This window comes from Salvelinus sp. IW2-2015, linkage group LG30 (assembly GCF_002910315.2).
Source record: "Salvelinus sp. IW2-2015 linkage group LG30, ASM291031v2, whole genome shotgun sequence".
NCBI lineage: Eukaryota > Metazoa > Chordata > Actinopteri > Salmoniformes > Salmonidae > Salvelinus > Salvelinus sp. IW2-2015.
The window spans coordinates 20042150-20065751 of record NC_036869.1 but is presented as its reverse complement, the minus strand read 5'-3'; the positions used below and the strand labels follow the sequence as shown (position 1 = coordinate 20065751).

Here is a 23602-nt window from a genome sequence, read left to right as displayed (position 1 = left end):
TTGTTGAAACAGAAAAATGTGTTTATTTTCCAAATCAAAGTCCACAACCTCTTTCACAGTCCTGTGTGTTTGGCCCCATAAAGGKGCTTCCAAAACAGTGCCAAGAGATACTACACATTTATATACAACACGTTTATATTGCTATTCATATATTTATAACTCTTTTACCCACATGTACTGTATATGTGTCCTTAAGGGTAAATCCTCCTGTCATATTTAGGAAGATTCTGTTTCAATCCGTGGTACATTCATGTGGTTTCTCATAGGCAGAAATAAGCGACAACTGAATAACATCAACAGACCATACCAAGCACTGCTCAATAGTATGATCTGACCGCATAAAGCTTATTTGAAATGAAACAATGTTCCCATATAGAGATTTCATGATGTCTATAGTAAATGGGGATATTTTAAACAACTGAAACACATGGTTGGTAAACAGCAAAAACAAGCTCTAGTAAATTATTCTAGAAGAAATAAAAATGGGTCTGCAAAATGTTGTTCCACTGTAAAAAGGTTTCTGATAATCAACATTTGGCTATGATTTGACAAGTATGTAATGGAAGAAAACTCAAGACAGTAACTGATGACAACAAATAGCAACAACAAAAAAAATGAATATTTCGATAAAGTGCACAAGTGCTCATTCATAAAATCACTCGATAGTGGGACAAACAAATACAATCACAAGAAGTCCATCCATTCATTCTACTATTGTTTTCTACTGAAAATGTATATTATGTCTTTGTCTTTATAGTCTTCGTGTAGAACGCACACGCATAACTAGAGTGGGTCAGACAGCTAGCATGTCAGAAAGCCAGTGTGTTCGTCAGTGAGTGTCATCACTGTCTGTAAGGCAGGCAGTCAGTCATTCAAGTGTAACTGTCTGCTGGTTAAGTACTTGTCTATCTTCCACGACATTGACTCTCGTTAACCCCTACATTGTTCTTCTCTTTGCAGGTGAGATTCAAGTGCAGATCGCCTCTAAAAGTCATGCCTCTGAACAAACTACTGTAAACTCCACCAGTGTAACGGGTACATATTACACTTGAAGGCCTACACAGCCATAGAAAACTCAGTTCACGGAGATTCATGCACACAGCAAATAAAACTACTTCTAAATCATTCAATATCATTCAGTTCGAACAAAAAAAAGGAGGAAATCAAGCCAACAAAGTCCAGTTACAAATGCCACACTCAAACATCCCAAAAAACATCCTCTTCCATAGTACAAACCCCATTCCCCACAATCCTTCACTCGTTAGTGTGCTTGGTGACCTTTCACCTTGTTTCCTCTTTTTTTTGCAGTATTTCTTGTGGAAAATGTGTACCTCTTGTTTAGCTTTTTTTGTTGTTGCTCGTAGCCAAGGCATTTTTGCACCAAGAAGTAAACAGAAATCTCAGAGGTAGAACCCTGCCAATTCTCTGTAAGGAGATCGAGATGTTGAGAGAAAGACAGACAGACACATGTAGACGGGTGTTGTTTGCAGGTAAGACGTTTTGTTAACAAAAAAAGCAGCAAAAGAATTACCGACAAGCGAAAAAACATTTTGGGTGGGGGTTGTGGAATCTCTGAGAGCTCTCCATCAGTTGGACTCTTAAACATAGAGGATGACATTATCCGGGGGACAGTGCAGTCTGTCGGAGGTGTGAAGGGGTCTGCAGGTGGCCTGGGGTAGAGGAGGCCGGCAGCTCTTGGGATGAGGCGAGTCACAGTCGTCTGACGTCAGCTCGGCGATGTCGTCCGATTGGGTGTCGGACATCTCCAGGTCGCTACGGATGCTCTCGGGCTGGGCCAGAGTGACATCGCGAAGCCCCTCCCTGAGTGATGCCCCTGGCGACAGGCCTAGTGCTGAGCCAAACAGACCCCCGCCCCTTCTGGAGCTGCAGTCCTGAGGCTCCTCCCCCCCTGAGCCGGGGCATGCTGCCATAGCAGCAGGGGGCGTGTTTAAGTCATCCTCACTGGTCAGGCAGAGGTGGCTGGGTTTRGTCTCGATGTCCACCTGGATCTCCAGGTTAGTACAGTCCCTAGGAGAACAAAGACGTTTAGATTTACTAGTCACCATATCATCTGCTGTATCCAGTGTCACCTTGCCTACCATTATAAGTTTAACTCAAAATGGATTTGAAACGATCTGTCGGTAACTAAATCAATGGCTAAAATAAATATTTTTGAACCACTAAGTGCTGCCTGCATACCACACAGACTAAAGACAAGTCAGACGCAAGAGAGATTCGAGGAARTGGAGCTGTTGCATCAGAGACAACAACAACATGAGACCGACAGAAACAGATTGAGACTTGATGGCAAATCAAGGAGGACGAGTAGATTTTTTCTAAATCGTGTGTGTATGTAAGAGAGAGGGATATTGTGACACTCACCTGTCAGGGAGTGTGTAGGAGGAGATAATGGAGCCTGCCATGCCCCGGGTGCTGGCACAGTCACTACCCGCTCCCAGACTACCTGTCTCTCTGTGGGCACCGTCCTTCCCCAGCTCCCCTCCCTGGAGCTCCAACCTGGAACAACACAAAACATGATTATTACATGGTTATACCAACAACAGTTATTACAGCGTTCAACATATGCCACATTACATTTACTCAGCAAAAACATTCACAGCAGCGGGTCTAATTCTTAAACGGACAACAAAAACTGTACTTAGTTCGTTTAAGGCTTACTTGGCCCCTATTTATACTGTGTCTCTGCTTACAATGCACAACATTCGCCTCCATAAGAAGTACAGRACAGGTTCTCTTCCCTGCTGGGCTCCCCTCCATACCTGTTGTATTTGCCAGTCCTGGCTCCAAGTGCGCCCCCGGCCAGAGTGTTGAAGTGGGGGTTGTCTCCCAGGACCCCGGGGGCCACAGAGAGGCCCTCACTGGGGGAGGCGGTGCTAAGGCCGCTGGCTGCCCCCTCCAGGCTGCTCTCACCCAGGCTGGGAGACTTGAGGGCCCGCCACGCATCAGCCACTGGGGGACAATTATTTAATATTTTTATTTCATGACTGATGATGATATATATTTCCTGTATATTCCTCTAAATTAACTTGCAGTTCAATTATGTTTGTAACATAAAAGAGAGACATGCATGTAGGTTCGTGTCGTTGTTGTATTTTACAGTATTGGGTCTATTAAGGCAAAAATGATAGCTCTTTAAGTCTTGCTCACCTGTGATTGGGCCGTCGTCCTCGTCAAAGTCTATCCGCATGCCACGCCCCTTTCCTCGGCTGACGCCACAGCCTCCTCCGCGGCACAGAGAGATGGGCACGACTCCATAGACGTACGCCAACATGATGGGCACGCCAATACCCACACTGACGGTCGCGATCACAGGAGCTGTGATGATTGACAGGGCCACTCCTCCSGTGATGGCCAGGTTCCTCCTGTGGCGATTGGTCTTCTTCCCCGCATAATGAGCGTGAATCTATCCCAAAATAGAAAAGATTGATAGTAGTGAAGGTGAACAGCAATAAAGGCTATTGCAGCTGAAACGTCTGTATTGTGGTTTAGGTTTGATTAATATTATAAAGCACTTGGGAGAAGTAGGTCATAGGTTGTGTGAGGGGATTTCAGAGCTACTTTACCTAGACCTATTACGGCTTTATATCTCTGGTTGTGATTGGGTGAGGCAGTTGGCTGAGTACAACTGGTAAAAGGTATTTCTACAGCTGGGTGGGCTATTTTACAGCATTCAAATGGGCTTAAGTTCAAGCTCGCAGTTATACTGTATTGCCACCAGGACGCGGTAAAGAGATATCCTTTAAAATAGGTCATTCTGCAATTCTATCATGACGAAATTGTTTCAAAATGATGTCGTTTCCGAAGAAACTAAAGAAGAGCTTATGGTTTGAAACCATATCTATTTCAGGAATTGTATTTCTCGATTGCTGAAATACACGCAGGAAATGAAAGTGCCACCACGAAAGTGAACATCATATTGAAACTAACTCTATTTCTAAGTCCAGCACTGCCACATTTCATTTCTACAATTAATAGCTTTTCTGTTAAATATCATGAAAAGTAAATATTTGCATTATTTTCCTTTTAATGTCTCAGTAAGCCACTCCAAATAAGATCCTCTGCTAAATGACTGAGTGTAGGCCAAATGAAGGGGGGATTTTCAGTGAGGGGTTGCCCATCTGCCAGTGTTTTTGCCTACCTTGCGCCCCACATAGACGGGGAGGCCAATAACCATGGCAGGCACAGCGATACCAGCGATCAGGGTGATGCCCACCGGGGCTCCAATCAGAGTGCTCAGCTGCCACAGGATCTTCTTCTTACGAGTCCACGGCTTCTTCCCCCAGAACGTACACCCTGATGGACTGAGAGGCAGAAGAAAGAGAGGGATTGATGAAGGGATATGGAGGGAGAGAAGGGGGGAGAGAGAACGTAAGAAAAAGGAGAAAGAATGGAATGTGTAGAAAAGAGAGAGAGCGCGAGAGGGGGGAGGAGATTGTGAATTGAGAAAAGAAAGAAACAATTGTAATGAAGGGGAAACAGATATAAAAAGAAAGGGAGAGAAATATGGTGAAGAGCAAGGGAGGTAGACAGAAGACTGATTAGTTCTGGGCCCATGTTCAGGAAAAACAATCACCACAGCAACAGAGGAGTGGAGGTGATGGAAGGTTGTGTCATTATGAATTCAGAGCCCTCTGCTAATTGTCACACAGGAGTGAGACGCGCATCACTGCCTGTTATCCACTTTTACAGTATTGCTCACAGGACGTAAGACGTGTTAGACGGAATCTGTGGAAATGTTTTGTCATTTTAATGTAGGAATATATTTGGTGTCTTCTTATCAAAACAATAAAGCCTTTATTTCAGTTATGTTTTGTGTCAGTATTTGGTTTGATCTTAATTCATTCCATAAAATGTGTAGGTATTTCTTATTTAAAATCAATTCTGAAGGATTTTTTTTTAAAGCACCTGTCTAACCCCGGTAATGACAATCATGCTTTAAAATTGGGTGGATGTCATCATGCAGGCTGAGCGGAGTTCCCACATCCGGTTTTCGGCGGAAAAGGACGCCAGGTTGAATTATCTGTATCGCTGAAAACCGGATGCATCCGGTTGTTGGCAACTCCGCTAAGGGTGGGTAGACCTATATGGATTTTTGGCCCATGGAAAGTCATCTACTAGTCCAATACATAAATCTGTGTTGACGTGAACTGCCRTAGTCTTGAGAGTTACCTGAGGTAGTGCAGGTCAGAGATCTCCTTCATGCAGAGCCAGCAGAACTCACAGCCACACACGGCACAGGTCATGTGGTTACAGCTGCCGTCGTTCATCTTGATTATGTAGGCGCCACATCGTGGGCAGGGCTTGATGTCGTCAGCTACAGACAAGAGAGAGCGAGTGGGTAGGTTGATTAGTGGGAGTAGGATTCAAGACRACGTTGATCTGAGGTCAGTTTTATGGCTTGCCGTTMGGATATGGGGAGGGTAAGCTGATTCTAGATCTGTGCCTAAAAGGTACTTCTACTTTTACCAGAGACAGAGGAGGATTGGTTTGGAGACATTGTGTGCCGATATAGTTATTTTTGACTGCCAACAGCTAGAGTAAGAGACGGGCTGAGACATGAGAGACATGAGGTTGTGATAAGGGTTCATTCATACCGACTTACTGTTCTGTCCACCGAGAYATTTGGAACATGAAAGGAGGTCTGAAAATTGCTTTATGAGAAGAGGGAGACTAATATACGGACATAATAATAACAGCATGAAGAGCAATCAAAGTACCGTGCCCGTGCTCCTGCGTGTAGCTGGGTGAGTGGTTGCTGTGCATGTGCAAGGAGAGTGCCCTCTGCTGGCGGGCCGAGTCACAGGTCTGGTTGGGGTGCCACGCCTGCTTGCAGTGGTAACAGAACTCAGCCAAGCAGCCGTCTCTACAACACACCAGCCTGGGGCAGCTGGCACAGCCCGAAGCGATCACAGCGAACCTGTCAGAGGGAGAAAGAGGAAGCTGTTTGATTTTCAGAAAACCCTTATAGGCACATGCGAAATCAATGGCAAAGTGAAAAAGACATTACGAGAGAGAGAGAGAGAGAGAGAGAGAGAGAGAGATACACAGAGAGATACAGAGAGATACAGAGAGATACAGAGAGATACAGAGAGATACTGAGTCAGTGGAGGGGACACAACAGCCTTGGAGGAAATTGTGAGTTAAAGAACCTATCAAGCGGTTAAGGTTCAATTGAAATACACTGTAGCCGGACAAATGTTCACAATTAACTGAGCCGTGGAGAGAGAGAGTTAGAAAAAAGGACACGAGAGGAAGGAGAAATAGGCATAATATGATTTCAGGCTGTCTGGAGTAGCCTCAATGAAGGGCACGAGGGGAGAAAGACCAAGAGCTAATCTTCATAGCATATTATCATAATTGCAGAGTTACATGACACCACACACGCACATTTCTCAACACGGTAAATAGGCTGTCACATCACCATAAGAGGGGAGGCAGGGTTCTTATCTTATCTTGGATGTAACAAGATCATCAAGTACTGTATGTAAAGATGAAATGGTATTTCATCTCATATAACACTATTTGACAGTGCTCAAAGACTGAGACTGAGCAAAACTGAATTTAATTAGAGAGTGAATATCTTTCTCATCAGAAAACAATGCTGAAAGTGACATACGACCCGTCACACAACTATTGCTTTGAATGTACAGTTGAAGTCGGAAGTTTACATACACTGAGGTTGGAGTCCTTAAAACTCGTTTTTCAACCACTCCACAAATTTCTTGTTAACAAACTATAGTTTTGGCAAGTCGGTTAGGACATCTACTTAGTGCATGACAAGTAATTTCAACAATTCTTGACAGAGAGATTATTTCACTGTATCACAATTCCAGTGGGTCAGAAGTTTACATACACTAAGTTGACTGTGCCTTTAAACAGCTTGGAAAATTCAGAAAATTATGTCATGGCTCTAGAAGCTTGTGATAGGCTAATTGACATCATTTGAGTCAATTGGAGGTGTACTTGTGCATGTATTTCAAGGCTTAGCTTCAAACTCAGTGCCTCTTTGCTTGACATCATGGGAAAATCAAAAGAAATCAGCCAAGACCTCAGAAAATAAATTGTAGACCTCCACAAGTCTGGTTCATCCTTGGAGCAATTTCCAAACACCTGAAGGTACCACGTTCATCTGTACAAACATAGTACGCAAGTATAAACACCATGGGACCATGCAGCCGTCACACCGCTCAGGAAGGAGACGCGTTCTGTCTCCTAGAGATGAACGTACTTTGGTGCGAAAAGTGAAAATCAATCCCAGAACAACAGCAAAGGACCTTGTGAAGATGCTGGAGGAAACCAGGCCAGGTACAAAAGTATCTATATCCACAGTAAAACGAGTCCTATATCGACATAACCTGAAAGGCCGCTCAGCTAGGAAGAAGCCACTGCTCCAAAACCACCATAAAAAAGCCAGACTATGGTTTGCAACTGCACATGGGGACAAATATCGTACTTTTTGGAGAAATGTCCTCTGGTCTGATGAAACAAAAATAGAACTGTTTGGCCAAAATGACCAATGTTATGCTTGGAGGAAAAAGGGGGATGCTTGCAAGCCAAAGAACACCTTCCCAAACGTGAAGCACGGGGGTGGCAGCATCATGTTGTGGGGGTGCTATGCTGCAGGAGGGACTGGTGCACTTCACAAAATAGATGCCATCATGAGGTAGGACAATTATGTGGATATATTGAAGCAACATCTCAAGACATCAGTCAGGAAGTTAAAGCTTGGTCGGAAATGGGTCTTCCAAATGGACAATGACCACAAGCGTAAGTTGTGGCAAAATGGCTTAAGGACAACAAAGTCAAGGTATTGGAGTGGCCATCACAAAGCCATGACCTTAATCTTATAGAACATTTGTGGGCAGAACTGAAAAATGTGTGTGCGAGCAAAGAGGCCTACAAACCTGACTCAGTTACACCAGCTCTGTCAGGAGGAATGGGCCAAAATTCACCAAACTTATTGTGGGAAGCTTGTGGAAGGCTACCCGAAACGTTTGACCCAAGTTCAACAATTTAAAGGCAATGCTACTAAATACTAATTGAGTGTATGTAAACTTCTGACCCACTGGGAATGTGATGAAAGAAATAAAAGCTTAAATAAATCATTCTCTCTACTATTATTCTGACATTTCACATTCTTAAAATAAAGTGGTGATCCTAACTGACCTAAGACACCCCTCTCTTCAAGGCCTCCAGTGTTCCGCTACACAGGCAAACCAGATGTCAAATAACAAAACTGTTTGAAATCCTATTCTGTCTCTTTCAAAACCTCAAACTAGGGGAAATGTTTACACCACTATGGTTTTACCCCTTTAACACAGTTCTTAGCAGCACAATAAATTCAGTTTGCGCTGGTGTCTTTCCCAATTACTTTGTTTGTTTGTTCAAACTGGCAACATGTCTTCAAGCCTGAGCTCAGTGACTTGTTGCAACAGAGCAGAGACACWWGTTGCCAAGGAAGCCTTTTCCCTGTTGGAACATTCCATGTCAACGCTGCATTTTGCTACATCTGCTAAATATGTGTATGTGACCAATAAAATGTGATTTGATTGGTCGGTTCGGCTGCGTTGGAGCACAATCATGACAGACATCACGGCTTTGAGCGGTGGGAATCTGAGGAGTCCGATGCCGACAAGCTGCAGGTTTGGAGCAAATGTACTCTGACAGCCACGTCTAAGAATAGCGCAAGTTGTCATTGCTTTTAAATGGTGAGACACTGCTTTGTTTTCAACTAGGCTATCATTACAGTACAAATGTAATACACTGTCTGTGACTCTGTACACACACACTCAGTCCTGTGAGTGTGTCATTTTTTTWAAATTTCCACTTTATTTAACCAGGTAGGCCAGTTGAGAACAAGTTCTCATTTACAACTGCGACCTGGCCAAGATAAAGCAAAGCAGTGTGACAAAAACAACAACGCAGAGTTACACATGGGATAAACAAACGTACAGTCAATAACACAATAGAAAAATCTTTATACCGTGTGTGCAAATGAAGTAAGATTAGGGAGGTAAGGCAATAAATAGACCATAGTGGTGAAATAATTACAATTTAGCATTAACACTAGAGTGATAGATGTGCAGATGATGATGTGCAAGTTGAGATACTTGGGTGCAAAAGAGCAAAAAAATAACAATATGGGGATGAGATAGTTGGGTGGGCTATTTACAGATGGGCTGTGAACAGGTGCAGTGATCGGTAAGCTGCTCTGACAGCTGATGCTTAAAGTTAGTGAGGGAGATATAAGTCTCCAGCTTCAGTGATTTTTGCAATTCGTTCCAGTCATTGGCAGCAGAGAACTGGAAGGAAAGGTGGCCAAAGGAGGTGTGGCTTTGGGGATGACCAGCGAAATATACCTGCTGGAGCGCGTGCTATGGGTGAGTGTTGCTACGGTGACCAGTGAGCTGAGATAAGGCAGGGCTTTACCTAGCAAAGACTTATTGATGACCTGGAGCCAGTGAGTTTGGCGACGAATATGTAGCGAGGGCCAGCCAACGAGAGCATACAGGTCGCAGTGGTGGGTAGTAATGATCACTTTAAATAAATCCCAACCTCTCCGTTACCCCTGGCAACACTGGCTACCTCTATGCCGCATCACTAGTCACCATAGCAACTGACAGCCAGAAGAGCGACCATAGACCTATCGCTGCTCTGATTGGTTGTCTCCCCCTGTCAATCAGTGAGGTCTGATTGGGGAATGGAGAGGGAACTGACCAATGAGACTAAAGGACAATGAAGGTCAAAAGTTAAAAACTTTTACAAGGAATACTAGATTGGGTGTGTGTGTGTGTGTGTGTGTGTGTGTGTGTTGTGTGTGTGTTGTGTGTGTGTGTGTGTGTGTGTTGTGTGTGTGTGTGTGTGGTGTGGTGTGTGTGTGTTGTGTGTGTGTGTGTGTGGTGTGTCAGGGTTGGTTTGCTCAACCAGAATGGTATTGAGAATGCCTCGTAATTTCCAATAAAATTATTATATTTGAATTGAAGAACTAAACAGGATACAGAACTCCAATTCGAAAGGAAATATAATAAAATTCAGTGAAATTAAAATGCCTAATCTATTCTACAGTGTCTTCAGAAAGTATTCATACCCTTGACTTATTCCATATTTTGTTGTGTTACAGCCGGAATGGGAGTCAATTCCGAAATTCTAAATTGAGCCAAACCCTGGTGTGTGCGAGTGTTTGTGTGTGTGTGTGATCATTCAAGTGAGACAGAGTTAAGGAGTCCGGGGTTTGTGACTACGATAAAAATAATAATTAATTTAAAAGAGAGAAAGAAAGACAAAATAAAGAAAGAGAGAAATAGCGATTTAGACAGAGGTCCCAGAGACTCCACAGCCAGAGACAATCCAGGCCACTTTACTGTAACCAAGGCCACATATTCCTTACCTACGACAATGTAGTTCCATTATGACACGCACACACACACACACACACACACACACACACACACACACACACACAGTACCCCTTTGAAAAGCTCCACTCTAGTTAGCCCAAACCACACTAGAACTTTCCATGGTAGGGCTGTAGAGAGGGAATAGTTGTGTTGTGAGTCATTCTGGTCTTTTTAGAATGTAGGTCATCTATAGTCCAGCCCACTGTCTAGGTCCTTCCCCTCTGTCTGACAGGATTCACATTACCAAACTGGCATGTTTCCTTTGAATATAACCAGCACAGATAATCTGTGCTTTTCCTCCCACATACACATGCATGCGTGTGTCACCTATACACACAGACATACATACACACACAAACATAAACACTTGCGTGTCGCACACACACACGCAAAATAGGCTCATACCAGTTTATCAGAAATTTCCCCTTATCACATTACACGATCAGCCACCGAGCATTGCCATTCCCCTTGTAACCACATAATAGCCTGCAACATTCTAACCTACTTAGAGAATTCTAGGCTATAAATCTTTCCTCTCACTTTTGTCACCTCTAAAGCTTGTTAAAATGCAGTAGGTCATTCCAGTTCACGACTAACATCCTCAGACTTCGGGTAACTGACAGAGCACTGCTTTGAAAGCATGAATCTGCAACAACAACAACAAGTTATAGTGTTGGTTAATGGTAGGGGTTTGGTAAAGGTAAGGGTTAAGTTCAGGGGTTAAAATCACATTTGTGGTCAGAAAGTGCTTTAAGGTACTTCTGCCCCTTCTACCACGGCTAGACAGTGATGACTCTATAGAGTTAGGGTTAAGGTTCAGGTTCACACTCAGGTTACGATTAAGGTTAAGGCCAGGCAACAACGGAAGTTAACTCTTACCCGCAGTCGGGCGCGGGACACCAGCGGCAGTCTGGGTCGGAGGCCAGGCAGCGTCGCAGCAGGAACTCCTCGTACTTCTCCAGCAGACCTACGTCATCCAAAATGTCCGCCACCTGATGAGGCGCCAGGCGCTCCGAGCACTCGGGGCAGCTGAGGTGGACGCGGCTCTCGGTGATCTCGATGCGCAGGTACTGGCGCAGGCAGCACAGGCAGGAGCGATGGCTGCAGCCCAGCAGCTCAGGGAGCTGTTCGGGGGGCTGGGGTACCAGGCACAGGGGGCACTCCAGGAAGTCTGCTGGAGGAGAGGCGCTGGTGGTTGTGGAGCTGGAGGACTGGGGCGGACCCAGGGAGAGCCGACTGGVAGAGAGGGGCTCTGCTGGGGTGGAGGTGGGGTAGTTGGCTGGGTCCTGGGGGGCGTCCGTGGTGGTGGTGGTGGTGGGGGCTGGGTTAGGTGTGGGGGTAGAAGGGACTACGGGGCGGACAATGGGGGTGAGTTGCTGTTGTTGATTGTTTTGGTTGTGGAGCTGGGATAAAGGTGTGGCCGCCCCTGCATTGGCGCTCCGGGAACCCCGTTTGCTGTGGAAAAGGCTGTGGAAGGAGATGCGTCCTTGGCGTTTTCCCGGTGCCCGGCATTTGGGGTTGGGAATGCCGCTCACCGAGGAGTGGGGGGATTCCGAGTCCTTTTCCGATCCCATTTTCCCAGAAAATGACACACGGCAGCGTCTTTCCTTTTCTGTTCTTATTATAGTCTTATATCACTGTGAGGAAGCTTTCCTCACACACACACACAGACACACACACGAGGGCACTTGTCCTTGTGTGAAACCAGAATGGAATGTCACTGATACCCAGTTGGAAACCCTTTTTCCCCTTCCTCTGACAAGAAACAATGGAACCCACAAATGGAACTATAAACAAGAAGACAAAAGTGAAAGAAACAAAGTCCCCTTCCTCCCACTGGTGTTCACACCTCTCACGCTCAGTTGCTCCAAATCAAGAATGTGAGAAAAGTAACAGGTGTGCTTTCGTCCAAACAAACATGGGGGTCCAAACTGACAGTAAACCACAAAGAGGAGAATGACAACAACAAGAAACGTCAATGTCCCTTCTCAGTAAATGTTTCTCGATTCAAACGAGGAGGAAAAAAAACATGATAGGAACGTTATAGAATTTAAAGAACAACTTCTTGGAGGTTATTCCATTTTTCTTAAATCCTTCTTGGTGGTTGCTCCAGTCAGATTTTCTTCTCTAGTCCTTTATTCTCTCTTTTTCTTCTCCTCTTCTCTTCCATGTGTGTCTCTTACACTCTCAATCAACCGTCTGTGAGGAGGAAGAAGATAACAGGAAGTTAGCAGTGCAAAGAGCACAGGGAGCATGCTCAGTATGACACACCTCTCCCTCGCTCGTTCTCTCTCTCGCTTTTTCGACTTCACAATGAACTCTTGGTGCAGATAGCCAGGAAGAAGAAATTAAATACAGTGCATTCGGAAAGTATTCAGACCACTTGACTTTTTACACATTTTGTTACGTTATAGCCTTATTGTAAAATGTATGTAAATTACTTTTTTCCCCCACATTAATCAACACACAATACCCCATAATACCCCATTTTTGCAAATGTATTAAAAATGAAAAACAGAAATACCTAATTTACATAAKTATTCAGACCCTTTGCCATGAGGCTGAGCTCAGGTGCATCCTGTTTCAATTGGTCATCCAAGAGGTGTTTCTACAACTTGATTGGAGTCCACCTGTGATAAACTCAATTGATTGGACATGATTTGGAAAGACCTGTCTATATAAGGTCCCACAGTGGACCAAAAACCAAGTCATGAGGTCGAAGGAATTGTCCGTAGCGTTGAAGGTCCCCAAGAACACAATGGCCTCCATCATTCTTTAATGGAAGATGTTTGGAACCACCAAGATTCTTCCTAGAGATGGATGCCTGGCGGCCAAACTGAGCAATCGGGGGAGAAGGGCCTTGGTCAGGGAGGTGACCAAGAACCAGATGGTCACTCTAACAGACCTCCAGAGATCCTCTGTGGAGAAGGGAGAACCTTCCAGAAGGGCAAACATCTCTGCAGCACTCCACCACTCCTCATTAAAAGGCACATGACAGCCTACTTGGAGTTTGCCAAAAGGCACCTAAAGACTCTCAGACCATGAGAAACAAGATTCACTGGTCTGATCAAACCAAGATTGAGCTCTTTAGCCTGAATGCCAAGCATCACGTCTGSAGGAAAACCAGGCACCATCCCTACGGTGAAGCATGGTGGTGGCAGCATCAGGCTGTGGGGATGTTATTCAGCGACAGGGACTTGGAGACTAGTCAGGATGGCGGGAACGATGAACGGAGCAAAGTACAGTGAGATCCTTGATGAAAACCTGCTCCAGAGACGCTCAGGACCACAGACTGGGGCGAAGGTTCACCTTCCAWCAAGACAATGACCCTAAGAACACAGCCAAGACAACGCAGGAGTGGCTTCAGGAGAAGTGTGAATGTCCTTGAGAGGCCCAGCCAGAGCCCGGACTTGAACCCGATCAAACATCTCTAGAGACCTGAAAATATCTGTGCAGCGACGCTCCCCATCCAACCTGACAGAGCTTGGGAGGATCTGCAGAGAAGAATGGAAGAAACTCCACAAATACAGGTGTGCCAAGCTTGTAGCGTCATACCCAGGAAGACTCGAGGCTGTAATCACTGCCAAATGTGCTTCAACAAAGTAATGAGTAAAGAGTCTGAATACTTATGTAAATGTGATATTGCCTTTTTTTATGGGGTATTGTGTGTAGATTGATGAGGGGGAAAAAAGGATTTAATCAATTTTAGAATAAGGCTGTAACGTAACAAAATGTGGAAAAAGTCAAGGGGTCTGAATACTTTCCGAATGCACTGTACACTATGCACACGCACAGCTAGCATAATCACTGATAAAAACATGCTCATTGACTCACACTTACTCATAAGATACAGCCCTTTGGAAAGCAGAATACTATATTGGTGAACTTACTAATGATAATGACATAATGTATCTTGAAGGGGAAGCAAACATATTCATCAGTCCAATTACCTTCTATATTATTTAACCTCTATCATTCCTTCTCGTTCTTTCTCTCATCTGCGCTTCTCTTTTGTCTCGCTCCGTCAATATGAAACCCTCTCTGTCTCTCTCTCTCTCACTCCCTCTCTCACACACACACAGAGTCTCGAGCTGCTCTCCACTTCACACTGGGCTGCTACTGCGGTTGCCATGCCGATGCTCACTATGAGCCGAGCAAACAGCGACCCACTCAGTGAGTCTGGCACTTACTTACACACTGACACACACACACACACACACACACACACACACACACACACAACACCACACGTACTCTTGTAATTTATAGATAATGTAGACATTGGTAATTACAGTACTGCTTAATGTATGTTTGTATTTATACAGTGTTATAGGTGAGAGTGTGTTTGTATGCAGATAATGTGGCGGGATAAGGGGAAGATAAGGGGAAAGGATGAGAGAATGAGAGTTATGAGGGTTGATATTCAGAATCTGTGCCACTGTCTACGGTAGCACACCCACCTTCTAAGCACACAAACACACACACACACTGAGTCATAACAGAGTCCTGGCCTGATTTTCTCCTCCTACAGTATGCCTGGCCTCTGGACTACAGGTCTATGACAAGGCAAATATGATTCTGATTCCAGTAGTAGCCTCTGAGTGCAGGAGGCTGAGACAGACACAGAGAGAGGATCAACCAGTATGTGTACTGACTCATAAAACATTAGACTTCAGCCCTTGTTGACAGAAGGGTATATGGGAAAGGGCTAACATAGATACTGTATRTAGCTAGCCATGATTGATTGAAATACTATTGGCACGTGTAACCACGCCAGCCCAGGAACCTCCACATCTCGTTTCTTCACCGATCGTCTGAGACCAGCCACCCGGACAGCTGATGAAATTGTGGGTTTGGTACAACCGAAGAATGTCTGCACAAACTGTCAGAAACCGTCTCAGGGAAGGTCATCAGCGGGCAAATGCTCACCTTCGATGACCACTGGCACACTGGAGAAGTGTGCACTTCACGGGTGAATCCCGGTTTCAACAGATGGTACACAGCGTGTATGGCGTCATGTGGGCGAGCGGTTTGTTGATGTCAACGTTRTCAACAGAGTGCCCCATGGTGGCAGTGGGGTTATGGGATGGGCAGGCATAAGCTACGGACAACGAACACAATTGCATTTTATAAATGGCCATTTGAAAGCACATAGATACCGTGACGAGATCCTGAAGCTTATTGTCRCGCCATTCATCCGCCGCCATCACCTCACGTTTCAGCATTATAATGCACGACCCCATATCTGTACACAATTCCTGGAAGTTGAAAATGTCCCAGATCTTCCATGGCCCGCATACTCAGCAGACATGTCAACCATTGAGCATGTTTGGGWTGCTCTGGATCGACATGCACAACAGCGTGTTCCAGTTCCCGCCAATATCCAGCAACTTCGCASAGCCATTGAAGAGTGGAACATTCCACAGGCCACAATCAACAGCCTGATCAACTCTATGTGAAGGCGATGTGTCATGCTGCATGAGGCAAATGATGCACCCCAGATACTGACTGGTTTTCTGATCCACTCCCCTACYWTTTTTTAAGGTACCTGTGACCAACAGATGCACATCTATATTCCCTGTCATGTGAAATCTATAGATTAGGGCCTAATGAATTTATTTACATTGACTGATTTCCATATGAACTGCAACTCAGTAAAATCTTTGAAATTGTTGAATGTTGAGTTTATAGTTTTGTTCAGCGCAGTATCTAAAGTTGTGTGTGATATAGAGAGAGAGGGGTGTGAGTGAGGAGGCACGGCAGATGGGCATGAACAGGCTGAAGACTCAGTGGTCTGGATTCTGTGATCAGCACACTCTTTTGTCCCTCACTTTTCCTCCCACCCGACTGCTGCTCGCTCACACAGACACACAATCTCTCACTGTGATGAACGATTACACGAATKAAATTGTTTTCTTTTGCCTCTGAGCAGCTCTCTAGCTTGTCTTCCACATTAAAAACCTCTCAGACAAGTCAAATATTGCTATCCTTGCTGCTGCACTGTGAGTCAACTGTATGCATAGCCTCTCATCCTCTTAACAGAGACATTGCTCTTTTTGGATATAAAGTGGGGCCCGTTTGTTCTTTCAGTTTGTTTGGCCTAGTCTAAGCAATTCAATCTGCGGAAGACACTGAAACCGTACAGTCTGAGCACTTTAGGATCGTACATCCTTCCCAGGGGCCCTATGAACCTACATCTACACACACAAACTTACTGTAAGTCATTTAGGCGTAATATACACTACCGTTCAAAAGTTTGGGGTCACTTAGAAAGGTCCTTGTTTTTGAAAGAAAAGCACATTTTTTGGTCCATTAAAAAAACATCAAATTGATCAKAAATACAGTGTAGACATTGTTAATGTTGTAAATGACTATTACAGCCGGAAACGGCAGATTTTTCTGTGGAATATCTACATAAGCGTACAGAGGTCCATTATCAGCAACCATCACTCCTGTGTTCCAATGGCACGTTGTGTTAGATAATCCAAGTTTATCATTTCAAAAGGCTAATTGATCATTACAAAACCCTTTTGCCATAATGTTAGCACAGCTGAAAACTGTTGTTCTGATTAAAGAAGCAATAAAACTGTTTGCCCTGTTCTGTGCCAATTTGCCCTGTTCTGTGAAGGGAGTAGTACACAGCGTTGTACGAGATCTTCAGTTTCTTGACAATTTCTCGCATGGAAGAACCTTCATTTCTCAGAACAAGAATAGACTGACGAGTTTCAGAAGAAAGTTATTTGTTTCTGGACATTTTGATTCTGTAATCGAACCCACAAATGCTGATGCCCCAGATACTTAACTAGTCTGAAAGGCCAGTTTTATTGCTTCTTTAAATCAGCACAACAGTTTTCAGCTGTGCTAACATAATTGCAAAAGGGTTTTCTAATGATCAATTAGCCTTTTAAAATGATAAACTTGGATTAGCTAACACAACGTGCCATTGGAACACAGGAGTGATGGTTGCTGATAATGGACCTCTATACGCCTATGTAGATATTCCATTTAAAAAATCTTCCGTTTCCAGCTACAATAGTCATTTACAACATTAACAATGTCTACACTGTATTTCTGATCAATTTGATGTTATTATAATGGACAAAAAATGTGGTTTTCTTTCAAAAACAAGGACCTTTCTAAGTGACCCCAAACTTTTGAACGGTAGTGTAGCTGTGCTACCGAAATACCCGATAGTTGTCACACAAGCCGCTGAGTCACTTAGAGCTGAAATGCTGCTGCAGCAGAGCTGTGTTGGGGATACACTTAACAAGCCTCTGCAAATACATGACGCAAAATGAAGATAATAAAAGCATGGGTTTCTTTTTCCCAGAGACATCCAACCAAAGTAAAAGGGAAGACTGGGAAAGTTCCTATTATACTGTTGTGCTATATTTCAAGTGTTTCACTTTGGCTACTTTGATTATGCTTTATAAAAAATTAAGAGAAATAAAGAAATGACTCACAAAATAGTTTTATTCATATTATTCAGGGCTATGGTTGATATTCAGTGAAACAGTAACACAATCAAAGGGTGCGTTGTATCGTACTGATACAGTAGTGCTGTACTCCAGTAGGCCTAAGTCATTGAAGCTCACCAACACACAAACCATCCGATTCATGTCGGTGTGTTGTTTGTTTACAAAGACTGACAGACAGAGTGGTTGGCTAGCTAATTAGGTGGTTTGTAGTGATACTGCCTAAACCCTCTGTAAGCCCTGAGCTGTAACTGAGGACTGAGGCCTGTGTCCCTGGTTAGAGCAAGTGGTCTCTGTAAACTCAGATTTACTGGTTTAATGTTCTAAGTTCATTAGAGCAGAAGGGCGTAATAAAAAAGGTGGTGACAGGGTGAGGCAGTGAGATGCCCCTCTGGCTAGAGAGACAGATGCAACTCAGTGTGTCCTCCTCACTTAATCTCCTAGCAGGAGCTAATATAGAGGGAGGTAACAGAGTGAACTGCCCCTCCGGCTACGACACAGTTATACACCCCTCTTTCAACCTCTCCTCTCCTCCCTCTTGTTCCTTCTCGTTCTTTCTAGYTCTCCCTCTCATTCCTCTCTCTCTGTGACAAGGGCATCGTCATGTCTCAGTAGCTGGCTAGAAGGGCAGGCCGCTGCCGCTGCCACGTTCAAACACCAGGCCAGTTGAGTCATGTCAGGATGTGATGATATAACATGCTAACTGGGTTAAAAAAGGAAACGTGTCCTTCTGTTCAGCTAAAAGCTCCATTATCTAGTTACCTACTGATTCATAGAGTTTGGAGGCCATTTGGAGGCCCTGTGGAGCCCTCCCACACTTTCAGTAATGGTAGATGTGGGACTTTGAAGAGGAGTTGTGTGCCAGAGACAGTCGTGGGCCATTCTGTGGAAGCACCTAGAGAAACCAGACTTTGTGATTCCTCTGAATTTACTCTGAACTGGAGCTGGCAGCGATGAGCTTGTCTGCAGTGGACAGTCATTCAAGCATCCCTTTTCAAAACAAAATGAAGCAACAGCAATACCCTGGAATACCCCCATCCCAAACACTCGAACGCACATGACACGCACCCACATACTTATACACCCAGTCATACACACATACAGACACGTCGTCAAACACACACACACACACACCACACACACACACACACAACACACACACACACACACACACACACACACACACACACACACACACACACACACACACACACACACACACACACACACACACACCACACACACACACACTCTTACATGTATGGGGGCAGCAGGTAGCCTAGTGGTAGAGCGTTGGGCCAGTAACCGAAAGGTTGCTAGATTGAATCCCCGAGCTGACAAGGTATAATAATTAGAGGAGCGTTCAGGAGGCAAACTGAACGTTTCATGTGAAGCCTGGAGCATCACAGTGGCAGAGTGCAGGCCCAGGCCCCAGCTCCACAGCCATAGCTCTCTGAGCTCCAATCCACCAACACAGATCAGGGTCTACCAACTGACCAGTGGGCAAGAAAGTCAGGGAGGGATGGGTGTAGTTCGAGGGAGGAAGAGAATGAAGGAGAAGGCGGAGAGACATGTCAGTTAGGACAGTGCATGTGAGTGGAGAGAGACAGAGATGTCACATAGGATTATGACTGTTAGGCTGACTTCCAGGGGACTGTAACCTGAAGCATGTGGGCCTTAACGAACTATGATTGTGAGAATAGTTCCACTATATGGGACCTCAGATGGAATATACAGTTGAAGTCGGAAGATTACATACACTTAGGTTGGAGTCATTTAATCTCGTTCAAACCTTCAAACTCAGTGCCTCTTTGCTTGACATCATTGTTAAATCAAAAGAAATCAGCGAAGACCTCAGAAAAAAAATTGTAGACCTCAACAAGTCTGGTTCATCCTTGGGAGCAATTTCCAAACACCTGAAGGTACCACGTTCATCTGTACAAACAATAGTATGCAAGTATAAACACCATGGGACCACGCAGCCGTCATACCGCTCAGGAAGGAGACGCGTTCTGTCTCCTAGAGACGAACGTACTTTGGTGCAAAAAGTGCAAATCAATCCCAGAACAACAGCAAAAGACGAGCAAGGAGGCCTACAAACCTGACTCAGTTACACCAGCTCTGTCAGGAGGAATGGGCCAAAATTCACCCAAATTATTATGGGAAGCTTGTGGAAGGCTACCCGAAACATTTGACCCAAGTTAAACAATTTAAAGGCAATGCTACCAAATCCAATTTGAGTGTATGTAAACTTCTGACCCACTGGGAATGTGATGAAAGAAATAAAAGCTGAAATAAATCATTCTCTCTACTATTATTCGGACATTTCACATAATTAAAATAAAGTGGTGATCCTAACTGATCTAAGACAGGGAATTTTTACTAGGATTAATTGTCAGGAATTGTGAAAAACTGAGTTGAAATGTATTTGGCTAAGGTGTATGTAAACTTCCCGACTTCAACTGTAGTTGTGGGGAAGTGAGTATTGCTTTTCTATTAGTTCTTGAGGACAGATGGTAACTAGAGCTGGATATCATGCTTTCAGGGTTGCATGTCGTCACCTCTTTTCTCGCTCAACGGAATGATACACTACATGGCCAAAAGTATGTGGACATCTGCTCGTCAAACATCTCATTCCAAAATCATGGGCATTAATATGGAGTTGGTCGCCCCTTTGCTGCTATAACAGCCTCCACTCTTCTGGGAAGGCTTTCCACTAGATGTTGGAACATTGCTGCGGGGACTTGCTTCCATTCAGCCACAAGAGCATTAGTGAGGTCGGGCACTGATGTTGAGCGATTAGGCCTGGCTCGCAGTCATCGTTCCAATTCATCCCAAAGGTGTTCGATGGGGTTGAGGTCAGGGCTCTGTGCAGGCCTGTCAAGTTCTTCCACACCGATCTCGACAAACCCTTTCTGTATGGACCTTGCTTTGTGCACGGGGGCATTGTCATGCTGAAACAGGAAAGGGCCTTTCCCAAACTGTTGCCACAAAGTTGGAAGCACAGAATTGTCTAGAATGTCATTGTATGCTGTAGCATTAAGATTTCCCTTTACTGGAACAAAGGGGCCTAGCCCGAACCATGAAAAACAGCTCCAGACCATTATTCCTCCTCCACCAAACTGTACAGTTGGCACTATGCATTGGGGCAGGTAGCGTTCTCCTGGCATTAGCCAAAAATCCAGATTTGTCCGTCGGACTGCCATATGTTGAAGCGTGATTCGTCAATCCAGAGAACGCATTTCCACTGCTTCAGAGTCCAATGGTGGTGAGCTTTACACCACTCCAGCCGATGCTTGGCATTGAGCATGGTGATCTTAGGCTTGTGTGAGGCTGTCGGGCCATTTCATGAAGCTCCTGACGAACAGTTATTGTGCTGACGTTGCTTCAAGAGGCAGTTTGGAACTCGGTAGTGAGTGTTGCAACCGACAGACATTTTMTACGTGCTTCAGCACTCGGCGGTCTCGTTCTGTGAGCTTGTGTGGCCTACCTCTTCGCGGCTGAGCCGTTTTTGCTCCTAGACGTTTACACTTCACAATAACAGCACTTACAGTTGACCGGGGCGGCTCTAGCAGGGCAGACATTTTACAAACTGACTTGTTGGAAAGGTGGCATCCTATGATGGTGCCACCTTAAAAGTCACTAAGCTCTTCAGTAGGCCGTTCCACTGCCAATGTTTGTCTATGGAGATTGCATAGCCGTGTGCTCGATTTGATACACCTGTCAGCAACAGGAGTGGCTGGAATAGCCAAATCCACTCATTTGAAGGAGTGTCAACATAGTTTTGTATATATAATGTATTAATATCCTGTCCTCAATAATGCTTTTGGGACAAACGGGAGTGGTGGTACCAGGAATGAATGAGTGAAAGAGTGAGGAGGTGAGAGAAGAGAAAATTGAGAATGAGAGGGCATCTGACACAACAGGCGCTTTGAAATAGAGATGTCAAAGAATGTTCAGAGGAGCTAAGCAGTAGTTCACCTGACACTACTGTACAAACATGCATGTATACTGAACAAAAATATAAATGCAACAATTTCAACGATTTTAGTGAGTTACAGTTCATATAAGGAAATCAGTCAATTTAAATAAGTTMATTAGGCCCTAATCTATGGATTGCACATGGCTTGGCTTGGTCCCACCCAATGGGGAGCCAAGCCCAGCCAATCAGAATGAGTTTTGCCCCACAAAAGGGGTTTATTACATACAGAAATACTGAGTGGCTGGTCTCAGACGATCCCGCAGGTGTAGAAGCCGGATGTGGAGGTCCTGGGCTGGCGTGGTTACACGCGGTCTGTGGTTGTGAGGCCGGTTGGACGTATTGCCAAATTCTCTAAAACAACATTGGAGGTGGCTCTGGTGGACAGTCCTGCAGTCAGCATGTCAATTGCACACTCCCTCAAAACTTGAGACATCTGTGCCATTGTGTTGTGTGAGAAAACTGCACATTTTAGAGTGGCCTGTTATTGTCCCCAGCACAAGGTGCACCTGTGTAATGATCATGCTTTTTAATCAGCTTTTTGAAATGCCACACCTGTCAGTGGATGGATTATCTTGGCAAAGGAGAAATGATCACTAACAGGGCACAACATTTTCGAGAAATACGCTTTTTGTGCATATGGAACATTTGTGATCTTTAATTTCATCTCATGAAACATACACTTTACATGTAGCGTTTATATTTTTGTTCAGTGGACATAAACAAACCCAAACGCTTAAGTATGTACTATAGTACACTATCACCAGCCATGACTCACTGTGTAATTGTTTATTACTCAAGACTGAGCACCAGTCAGAACATGCACAACAATATGGGATATATACAATTGGCTGTTCATATAAACTGACCATGTAACGACAGTAACACTTCCGTTAGAGTGAAGATATGTTACTTCCCATAATGTAGCCTACCAAGTAAGCAACATGACATTCCAAGCCACAAAAATCGGAATATCTTCAACATGTTGCAATTTGTGTCAAGGCCCAATAAGGCAGACTAGTCTTACCTCAAAGGGTGGTACGAAACCGTTTTCTGAGATCCGCTGTGAATGTTCATTCGTCAATGGCGATGGGCTGTGATCGCTTGCTTTGGGAGTGTTGAAATCTTCGTTGTCTAGGCTATTTCAGCTCAGCTTCCTATACGGGACCTGACACACTGTTCCTAAAATATCAAATGGAGTATGTATAGGTTATGAAATGCAGCTCGCGCCCTGTCCCGTTTTAGGAGAGCAACAGAAGAATCTCCGCAGCCTCCTTTGCTTTCTCATGGAGGAAAGCCCCAGTCCGTGACGCCACAAACCGAGAACAAGGAAACCCCACCCGTCCGTGATGTCACCATCGAAAGCTCAAAATGAATTTAGCGCTTGGAAATAACCAGGGAAACGTCAATATTTTGGTTCTGTGGAATGACATGGCCTGGAACTTGCTGACCATTATTTGTGTTGAGTTCCCAGAAATCAAAATCATAAAGATACTTCTTCGCACAGTCGATTAGATATGGGAAATGTAGCCTACTGAATTTCCTCCAACTTTCCAGATATGATTGCTAGCGCAATGTACTTGGATCCAGTTCCTCAAATTACATCGTTCAGTGTCGATAATACTATGAGATTTTCCTTACCAGGTAACCTGATGGAAAAACTTCTAGCCCGTGTACACCTTTGCCAAGTATGAACGTTAGCCAAATCACTAACGCAAACTGTTATGTAG

General features: G+C 44.5%; 1 protein-coding gene across 1 annotated transcript; it reads right to left on the bottom strand.

Annotated features, from left to right (window-relative positions):
- On the bottom strand, positions 1-23193 carry rnf19b (ring finger protein 19B). Its single transcript, XM_023975201.3, has 9 exons — positions 22900-23193; positions 11298-12617; positions 5739-5938; positions 5191-5335; positions 4160-4322; positions 3169-3424; positions 2781-2970; positions 2383-2517; positions 1-2028 (listed from the first exon to the last, which is right to left on the bottom strand). Exons 2-9 carry the CDS (start codon positions 11990-11992, stop codon positions 1599-1601), a joined length of 2214 nt encoding a protein of 737 aa, XP_023830969.1. The 5' UTR covers positions 11993-12617; positions 22900-23193; the 3' UTR covers positions 1-1598.
- Between the last annotated feature and the right edge of the window lie 409 nt (positions 23194-23602).